The sequence below is a fragment of the Gadus macrocephalus genome, chromosome 10, assembly GCF_031168955.1.
Source record: "Gadus macrocephalus chromosome 10, ASM3116895v1".
Classification (NCBI taxonomy): domain Eukaryota; kingdom Metazoa; phylum Chordata; class Actinopteri; order Gadiformes; family Gadidae; genus Gadus; species Gadus macrocephalus.
Window position 1 is genome coordinate 18,350,876 of NC_082391.1, and position 9,668 is coordinate 18,360,543.

At 43.5% G+C, this 9,668-nt stretch overlaps 1 protein-coding gene and 1 non-coding gene across 5 annotated transcripts; both read right to left on the bottom strand.

Annotated features, from left to right (window-relative positions):
* Nucleotides 1-2,249: 2,249 nt before the first annotated feature.
* ubl3b (ubiquitin-like 3b) lies at nt 2,250-9,594 on the bottom strand. 4 transcript variants are annotated; one of them, XM_060063079.1, is made up of 6 exons: nt 9,528-9,594; nt 8,775-8,954; nt 6,444-6,552; nt 5,581-5,667; nt 5,168-5,245; nt 2,250-4,961 (listed from the first exon to the last, which is right to left on the bottom strand). In XM_060063079.1, the coding sequence occupies exons 2-6, from the start codon at nt 8,799-8,801 to the stop codon at nt 4,909-4,911; spliced, it is 354 nt and encodes a 117-aa protein (XP_059919062.1). In that variant the 5' UTR covers nt 8,802-8,954; nt 9,528-9,594; the 3' UTR covers nt 2,250-4,908. The 4 variants fall into 4 exon arrangements, with proteins under 4 accessions (XP_059919062.1, XP_059919061.1, XP_059919060.1 ...); XM_060063078.1 differs by having other exon boundaries at nt 8,775-8,951; nt 9,315-9,576; XM_060063077.1 differs by having other exon boundaries at nt 9,315-9,576.
* LOC132466648 (small nucleolar RNA SNORA3/SNORA45 family) lies at nt 5,883-6,018 on the bottom strand. The gene has a single exon (XR_009527923.1). It is a non-coding gene; the product is annotated as a small nucleolar RNA SNORA3/SNORA45 family (small nucleolar RNA).
* Nucleotides 9,595-9,668: the final 74 nt, after the last annotated feature.

Here is a 9,668-nt window from a genome sequence, read left to right on the forward strand (position 1 = left end):
ATATGTGAACACACACAAGCTCACATAAACACACACACACACACACACACGTTCACACGCAAGCAGACACATACGCAGACACACACACACACACACACACACACACACACACACACACACACACACACACACAAACACACACGTTTTCAATCACACACATGCTCACACATACGCAGACACACACACACACACACACAGACAAATCTTGTTCCAAGTCCACATAAATGTTTTTGTTAATATCCCCTCATCTGGAAGAAATGTGCCATGTGTGTGACGTGTGACATTTTTCTAATTAGGAGCAGTGAGGACGAGTGGGGATATGAGGGGCAGCCTTGGGTCTCTGATCCACTCATTCGCTCTGGCTCCTGCTGCGTTAATTCAAGCTCGGTGTGAGTGTGTATGTTTTCACACTGGCCTACTGAACCCTTTCATCTCATTCCACCGCTGAAACTCAGGCAGGGGGGTTGGGGGGATACTACCAAAAAGGAATGTTAGACGCAATGTACGACGCAACTTAACACACAGTTATTAACAGAGTTAAACCTGAATTGTGAGCTCATAGAAGGCCCAGACGGTCGGTGGTATCACTAAGTCGGCATAGGACTACTGTATGGGCCAAACTAATGCCTGGTACTTTGAACTTACACAGCTGGCCCGGTGGAATTTAAGCAATGGTCAGAAAATAAAAGGCACACAGTCATCTGTTTGTCTGAAAACAAACCAGGTTACAGAACATTCATAGGTCACAATACAGAAATGACACCATTGAGCTATTCTAACCCTATTAACCCTATTACTTTAATAGGTCTAAGTGTATTACTAGACCTACCAAGTAACCTGATGTTAATGATACAAAGTTTGGAGGGAGAGGGAGGGAGACTAGATTGGCCTACAGTAACAAATTAGTAGATTAAGAGTTAGTTTGCTGCTGTATTTCAGAAAAACAGGAGATATTAATGGGCTTCTATCCTGTGGGACTATAATAAAAACTCATTGCAGAGCTGAAAGGTGTGAAAGCGTTATTATAATTGAATAGACCTACAGTCAGTAGACCTGTTATTGAGGTCCACCGCCCACACAGCCAATGGCAGACACAGCAGCTGCGCCCCTGCCTGCGGCCTGGCGGAGAGCTCCGTCTCCCCGGGGACCAGCCCTCGAGACCGCGTAGCACTCTGGCAGCCACCCCTCGTTGGAAACCGCCGCACGCGCGCCGCTCATTGTGTTGACCGCGAAAAGATAATGATGGTTTCAGATGTTTCCCCCTACTGAACTTGTTCAAAAGGTCGCCGGTCAAACCCTCCCATGTATTTAAGGTTCCTCTAAACTTATTTCAAAGCTTTAGGCAAAAAGCTTTTTTTTTTCTGTTTTGGTCCCATCCCATGACTCTCATGTTGAACGGACATTTGACCAGCTGTTACAAATTTGTAGGCTATGTAGCCTAAGTTTATTATGATGATTGGGTTATCTCTAACTTTTGGATAGAGGAGGATGGCTACAGCCGACATACAACATAGGTGGAGGCCAAACTGATGAGTCTTGTGGAAAACAAAGTCTGCCAGCGTTAACAGTACACACAGATTTCACATTTCGCTCTAGTCTAACCAAGCTTCATCAGACAAGACAGCCATGGTTTGAAGGCTATGACGTCACTTAAGCATTCTCCGACACGAGACAAAAATAACTACATAATGTAATGAATCCCTTGCAAAGCTATGGTAAAAATTAATCAAATTAAATATTTGTACAATAGTGATGGAATAAAAGCACTGTCAAGCAGGTTTTTGTTTAGATTGCAGGCTAGATATAATGCACTGTAGGTCTTAGGAATGTGCGTTTCCAAACGTTTTTCCTACTTCCAGTGTCAACTGGAAACCAGGAATGCATGCTACTACACGTCATTACCCTTAAAGAAAAAAATGCCGGACCCACTGCTACTGAATCAAATATAACGCATATCATCCCTTCCAATGATGTCGAGACAGAACATTGGAGGCTTACCTCGTTTATTTCTAAACGTGGTGTCATCAGCCTGAGTACTTTAAGAACCAGATATTTTCAGTTACACAATATATGCGTGACTCAAGTTCACCTGGAGATTATTATTCTAAAATCGCATGACCTAAACCTATGGACTTAACCTGTATAGTAGCCCACTGCCACCTACAGGTCACCAAACAAAACAGCGTTCACACGTAGAGACCTTATTTAGATGTTATGATTTCAAATAGAATACAAAGGAGAAGGAAATGGCCTTATTTAAAGATTTATTCGTTTATAATACAGGGTTTTAGGCAGACCACATTGCATTAAGTTGTTTATTTTTTTACATGTATTTATATTGAGCTAAATTTCATAGCAGTAACATTGGTTGACATTTACACAAACCAAAACACACTCGATGGAAGGAATCAAACGTCATGGACTCACGTCTGTAGGCCTACTCCCCGTGTACTGCCTCTAAGACGAACTCCCATTTCCTTCTGTAATACATGCACCCACCTACCCACATGTACACAAACACATACATGTATAAGCAGGCGCACACGCTCACACACGCACACAAACAAATATATATATTCACCTATAGACCAGATACAAATTTATATTTTAAAATTTCAATATTAATGACATTACTGTATTCCACGATAAAAGGCAAACAATATATAAAGACGGTATCCAAATCAAGAAGGCGAAACACCACGAAAATGTCGTCCTTCTTTCCTATGAGTGGGAGGGATCCCGTCTCAAGTGTCCAGCAGAGGGCCTCATACTACATAACGTCATCGTCACACTTTTCACTGCGCTAAACTGGACCGTCAATCAGGCTCCTTCGAGCCTCCCTCTGGACAGGGGGGGGGGGGGGGGGGGCGAGGGACGGTCTCCTGCCGAGCAGAAACGACAGAGGACCAAAGACTGCACTCAATCTTGGACGTAGCGCCTGTGACGTCACACTTCGGTTTCTAAATGGGACGTTTTGAAGGAGAGGCCTACAATTTATGTCACCTCGGGAAATGTGAATCAAAATGAATACTGGGAACGAGGGATTTCTTGGGGGGGAATTTAGCAAATGGAGTAAATCATGTGAAGGCTAATTTGGGGTGTGTCCAACTGCTGGGCAGAGGACATTTCTAGCCTGCAGTAACATGTTACTCGCTTCAGACGCTACTGAACAGTTCTAGAAAAGAATGGTGAAAGGTGTTAAACCTCTCATATTTGTTGTACTTTTTTTTAACCATTAACCATTTAGCAATAGAGGAAATGCATCTCTTGGGGCTCTTACCGAATATGGAAAACACTCGACAGTTTAGAGGTTGTTTCTTTACCCATAGACCACCAATTAACCAGAATTTTTTTTGCAACTGCAATGAGCACATCCATTAAAAGGAAGGCTGGTGCATTGGCGTCAACAGCATGTTTGAATGGCTGCAGCTTGGCAGACTAGCACAGTCTGGTCTGTACAGTCAAGGTGAGTGCAAACCACTTCGCATGATGGCACAAATAAACAACAAACAAGGCCATTCAACAAGCCTAGGTCATGTCCGAAATACCAAAAAGGCAAAGTCCTCATTAATCTGCCCGCCACCCTACCCTTATAAGAGCTTCCTGGCTAGGCATTGCAATACTCTTGAAAGCTGATGTCTACTCTTCTCTAAAGTGTGGGGGGGGGGGAGGTCCCCAACATGCATCACTCACAGGCAATACAACAAAGGGAAGGAAATCAGAATTGCAACTCTATTTCCTTCAACCCGGGAGCAACAGCTTTGTCTCCATTCCAGTTCTCCTGAAAGTGTCCAGGTCCCTTTTCCTGGAGGTCATCAATGTTCATATGGAACAGGTCCATTTGAATGGAGGTCCTCATAAACGTTGAGTTAGTTTTCCATCGGTCAACTGCCAGGTGCCAGTTTAAGGTGATGAATCGGATAAAGACACACCACTTGTGATGTGGAGAAAATAATGACACAATTTCATCATGGTGGACGCCGGCTGGGTCTATAGATAAGAATGGCACATATTCTGAAAAAAGGATTAATGATGGCGCACAGGAGAAAATCAGATGACGACTATACAGGAAAAAAAAAATAAAAAAAAAATACATCACACACTTCAGAGTAACTCAGTTAAGTACAATGAGAAGTTTAACACCATGCTGTAAGACCCAAAGAAGAAAAGGAAGAAACCGCATCCAACGAGTATCGAGGGATTAGGCCATTCATCCTGAACACAACTCCTACTCCCATCGCACGGCAGAGCGCTGCAGTCTGTTTGAGTCAATGTGACTGGGTTACACAGGCACCACAGAACATGCCCAGGCCAGGTCCAACAGTCCTCATGTTAGAATATTTCGAGCTAAAACAACGAACGGGGAGTGAACCCTAAACTCATCTGTTTTTTCCATCCCCATAAATAATTATTTTCAACTTTCTTTTTTTTTTTTTTTTAAATGGATTTGCTTTGTAAATTTCATTCTATTTCACAAAAAAAAAAATTAAAATGATGAGTTATACATCTATGTTGAAGTTAACTCTCGTCAGTTAGCTACCAACCCCTTCCACACATTCTAATGGCCATCTGCGAGCTTGCATTTTCAGTTTAATCGTAGAGAGGGCCGAGTTTAAGATTTGCATTTTCTGTATCATACTTCTTCAAGAACGAAAAGAGCAAGAGTTTGAAACAGTAAATGTTTCAGTTGGAGTTTGGAAGGGTTTTGGGAGGGCATATTGGCACTGAAGAGGAAAAAAATAAAGGAGAAGGAAAATTGAAGGTATCAGATGAGGAGACACTGACATTCCTCAACGCGACTTCCTGTGATCATCCCCGATCCACCATGGCTGACAGGAAGACGGGCAGAGGAAGAGAAGTGAGGGGGAGGGGGGCAGACCAGGTAGGACAGGGCGCCCTCTGTTCCGCTTACAGGAGGAGACAGCAGTTGCTCTCAGTGGTTTTCTCCCGGTTCCTTTGACCTGCCGGGAAAGGACGGCACAAAGGGAATATTTGAGAAAAGAACGGCAACAAAAAAAGATTCAATCAACAAATGTCAGAACAAGCGGCGAAATGCCGTCAGTTGTTGCGAGCGATGGAGACCCCGCCCATAGCAGGAGGAGGTGGAACGGGGGGGGGTGGAACCAACAGACCAGGGGCGGAGCAGAACAAAAGGAAAATATCTCACCATGGGAGTTGGGTTCCGGAAGAGTTTCCCTAGCAACCAAGTGCATGACAGTTGTTCGTCCTGGGGGTAGCTTCAGAGCTTTTGGAAACCAAACAGAAATACAACTATTATTAATATTTATACAATATCCTGTGCACAAAGTTGTATTGTTTCAGGTATTTCCTTCTTACACATACACACACACACACAATCGCAAACTAGTGTAACTGAACCTTTTTCTGTCTGAAGAAGAGTTTATATTTGTTTGTGCTCCTATTTCTAAATGGACCAATCAAACCCCAACAGAGTCCTGCTTCGCACCCAAATGAAGCCACCCTCAAAAATATATCATCATGAAGTTCATATACATGGAGCTTGAAAACAGATGCTAAATGGGACGTTGTTCGGTATTTGTGGGACGGCCTGCCTCGTACCTCCAAGAGTCACGTTGCCATGGAGAAACCTTCCTTGGAAGATGAGGCGCAGGATGCTGGGGCTGCTCACCTGCTCCTCCTCCCAGCCTGCCAACCACAGTGTTCACAGCGCTGGTTACACAGTGTCTACCGCTCTCCTCTGAGACGCTCTCAATCTCACCGTGAGGTTAAGTATGGGCTAGTCAGCTTAGGTAAAGGTGAGGTTATTTTAATTTTTTTTCTTAGACAGAAGCACTCAAGGTTAGAGACTGGAGTACACGGATTAGAAAGAAAAAAACATTGGCGGGGTGAAAGGTAGTGTCAAGTGTGTCTGAGTTGGTGATTGGCTGGGTCACTGTTATAGACTGCAGCCAATGAATAAACAAAGACGTTCAATCTGCGAGCACTCTAGCACACCAGGACAACGGGACAGTGTCTAGGCGTGACTCTAGCCTCGCTTGTAAAGGTGAGGTTATGAGAGATGAGAGATGAGGGGAGGTCAGATGAGGTAAATTGAGGCGGGATAAGATGAGGTGAACTAAGGATGGCTGAGATAAGGTGTGATATGAATTGGGACTAAGGGATTTGATAAAACATACTTTAGAAACAGTGAGCATATAGTCAATATTTGATGGATTAATAGTTTAATTAAATTGCAAAAGGCTATTGAAAATATAAAGTCACACTCACTGATTTTTATAGTATCATGCCTATAATTCTGTAGTCCTCTAGTAAAATTAACCCCACAATATAAAGTAGGACGATATTTAAAGAAGGTATTGCTAATATTAAGGCCAGGAACAGTCTTAAATTACCAGTGGTGTGAAAACATTGATAACTCTGGCTGTCAACTTCCCTGAACCCCAAAACCGGTGTAAACTTACCGGCAGGCCAGTTGTCAAACACATGCTTGGCAATGTCTGTGGCTGAGTCGTTCGGCGAGAAAGTGAAGTCTTCCGTCTTCCCACTCACAAGGATGAGGCGAAGGTTCACCTGGGACAGAAAGGCGGAAGAGAAAGGCATCACGGTTAACCACCCAAAAAAAAAAAAAAACTTCACGCAGACGGCACTGAAAAGAGAAGAGTTCTACTCCATTCAATAGTAGGGGTCCCCTCGGTTTCCCGCTCACCTCGATTAGAGTGAGGAGACCTTCACGGGGCTGTGGAGAGGCGGGCATTCCTGCCTAATTAGATTAACCCAGAGACTCTTCCCTGCCCTTTGAATGGGTTGCTTCCTCAGCAAGGGTCTACTCTGAAGTGAGCCCCTACAGCTTGCGGCAGCCCAGGATAGGGGTGTGGTTCAGGCAGGCAGGAAGGAATGGGGGTGGGGGGGCACCAGGCCTTCAATTCCTGGGGGCCAGGGGGTTCCTCTCTGGGCTGTTGGCTTAATGCGATAACCGCAGGTGTCCTAGACTGCCCCAGGGCCATGTTATTACATTTAAGTGGCAAAAGCATTGCCCAAGGGTGTGTGTGTGTGTGTGTGTGTGTGTGTGTGTGTGTGTGTGTGTGTGTGTGTGTGTGTGTGTGTGTGAATAAAAGGCGGGAGCTTACATCCTCTTATTCTTTAAGCAGCTGTGACAAATAAATCTCTTTCAAAGACAAAATAACAGCATTGAATACAACCTCTAACAGAGAGGCATGGAAAACCTGGCAAGTGCTGCTTACTTGGCAGATCTCTGCTTATGGCCTCTGTGATATATTCACGTATTCAATAAAACAATTCAGCAACTGGGATTGGGCCTAGGAGCATCGGCAATACAACAAAGATTAGGAGACGTGTGACAATGTAAAGGGTCTCACATATCACATCATCATCCCACATCTGTGCACATCAACTAAAGATAAATGCCTCAATGTAAACTAACTTCTAGATAAAGGAAACATGATGGTAGAGAGAAAGAGAACTAAAATCACAGAAGGGAAATGAGGTAATGAAAGCAGATGTTAATGCAGTACATGTTCTGTATTAAGATCATTTTGTTAACTATAAAAGTACTGTAGGATCTATCAAATAAATCATTGTTGATAAATAAAGTAACCAAACTGTTAGTCCTTATAAATCGGGGCTGGTTACACACAATATGGGTTATGATCGTGCTACAGGCCTTTAGACCCAAATTTTTTTCCCAACTTTGTTCATAATCCACTGGGCGAGAACAAAGAGGATCCATGTGGCGTGATGTCAGGACCTGGGCGACCACCCCACACCCTGATCTGTATACAAACACAATCCCCCCCCCCTCTCTGGCTCCCTTCCCCCCCAGTCCTGAACTGCATTACATCCATAGGGGGTTACAAATGCCCCACATACCCACATTAACAGCCCTCCCATAGTGGACAAAACAACTCAAATCTGCCCCACTGTTGATGGTAACATGACACGTCAGGAGGACTATCCCCACCGTGGTCCAATCCAGTGGAAGACAACAAGCATCTGAATCCCTTCAAACTCCTCTGACCCCTTCATGACAACATGTCCGCAACAACAACAACAACACCCCGCTTTATCTTTGTGGTGATCCAAAATCCTCAAACCATCTTTCGCCACTTGATATGATAGAGGATAATACAACTACATGTCCTCCTAGCTTTATAATGGAACTACAACTACATATAAGTCCTACCTCTCCATACATGCATGACTATAATATACGACAAAATGTTTTCGCATTTTTATATCATATTTCAATAATGACAATGGAGACTTAAACAATGAAAGTGCATACCCCTACAGCTGCCATTGTTATTTTATGAAGCTGACAATAACTGACAATAAAAAACACATCCGTAGTAGCTCAGAAGCACAACATTCTGTGTTATTACACTAGTTAGAATAACACAGGAGATCTCACACAACCCTCTCCATTCACAAGGTAGGTGAGAATCAGAGCTCAGAGGGGAGAAGGTAACAGGGTGCAAATCAATTGTGCCAACACCTTGAAAGGAAAGTAGGGCAACGTTTCAATTGGGATTAGACAGATGGTGTTCGCAGAAACGGTCCATGGTCTAGTTAAGTATTTGTGCACGATTGCTAATCCATGTCCACCCACTCTTAACGCCCAAAAAATAATTAGTAAATAAATAAATATGCATGTAAACGGTCGCCATGCCAATCATACATCAACCTCATGCATCCGCCACCTGCATAGCAAGGACGCAATATCAGACGTAGCGAACAGCTAAGTCCGATTTGTCTCAAATAAAAATGACACTCACCATATCGAGATCAACTTGAGAGGTCATGGTTTAGGAGGATCGCGGCTTCAGATGTTGAAACAGAAGGGATTTGCTTGAAGTGGTGGAGATGGGGCCAGTGCCCTGGCACAAACAACGCACAGTTCTGAGACCGCTTCCCACAGCCTGGCACCATATGCAGAGTGTGGTGGTTATGTTCTACTGTTGACACAATATCAGAATTGACAGTGGTCTTAATAATAACAGCTAAATGTGATTTTCCAGAAACATAGCAGCTAATAAAACGACTGAAACCAGCTATTGAACCTGTATGGGGTTCAATAGATGGGACTAAATAACAGCAGCACGGCGGATGTTGCTGCAGCGAACAGCAACCTTTACGTTTTCCAAAATGCACAATTTCACTGCAATGTCACTATGTTGGCGGATCTTTAGCAAATGGATTCCCGTAAACGAAATGCATGTGTCTACACAAAACATGTTAAAAGCGAACCCTTATTTTTTTTTTGCATTAAGCACTATGATCTTGCAAACAGGAGGGTAAAAGAGCAGAAAGCTTACTTTAACATTAGCCACATTAGCTAGCGCATAGGCTAACAAACGTTAGCTGGTTCACTACGGTAAGGTCCGATTAGAAGTTGCGATGCCGTTTTTCGACGTAACCGGTTTCCAAAAGAAAGGCTGAAGTATAGCATTTAGTTTAACGGTCAATCGACTAAGGGAGTCCTTAATTCACAAATATCGAATATATATGGCGAAGCTAACTGTGGGTACCGTAGGCTAATGGACGAGAATACGCCGGATGTCAGCTGGTAGTAAACACAGCAAATTACTCCCTAGTGCATCTGGGAGATGCAGTTCTAATCTCAATGCATCATTCATTTAATTAGAATGAATAAACTATGCGTAAATCCC

What these genes read in the sequence shown, in the direction of transcription:
- ubl3b (XM_060063076.1), bottom strand. Translation starts at nt 6,736, where the DNA reads ATGCCCGCCTCTCCACAGCCCCGTGAAGGTCTCCTCACTCTAATCGAG. An exon ending in GTTTGACAACTGGCCTGCCG is followed by an intron (nt 5,668 to 6,443) that starts GTAAGTTTACAC and finishes TGTGGTTGGCAG; the next exon opens with GCTGGGAGGAGGAGCAGGTG. An exon ending in TGGCAACGTGACTCTTGGAG is followed by an intron (nt 5,246 to 5,580) that starts GTACGAGGCAGG and finishes GGTTTCCAAAAG; the next exon opens with CTCTGAAGCTACCCCCAGGA.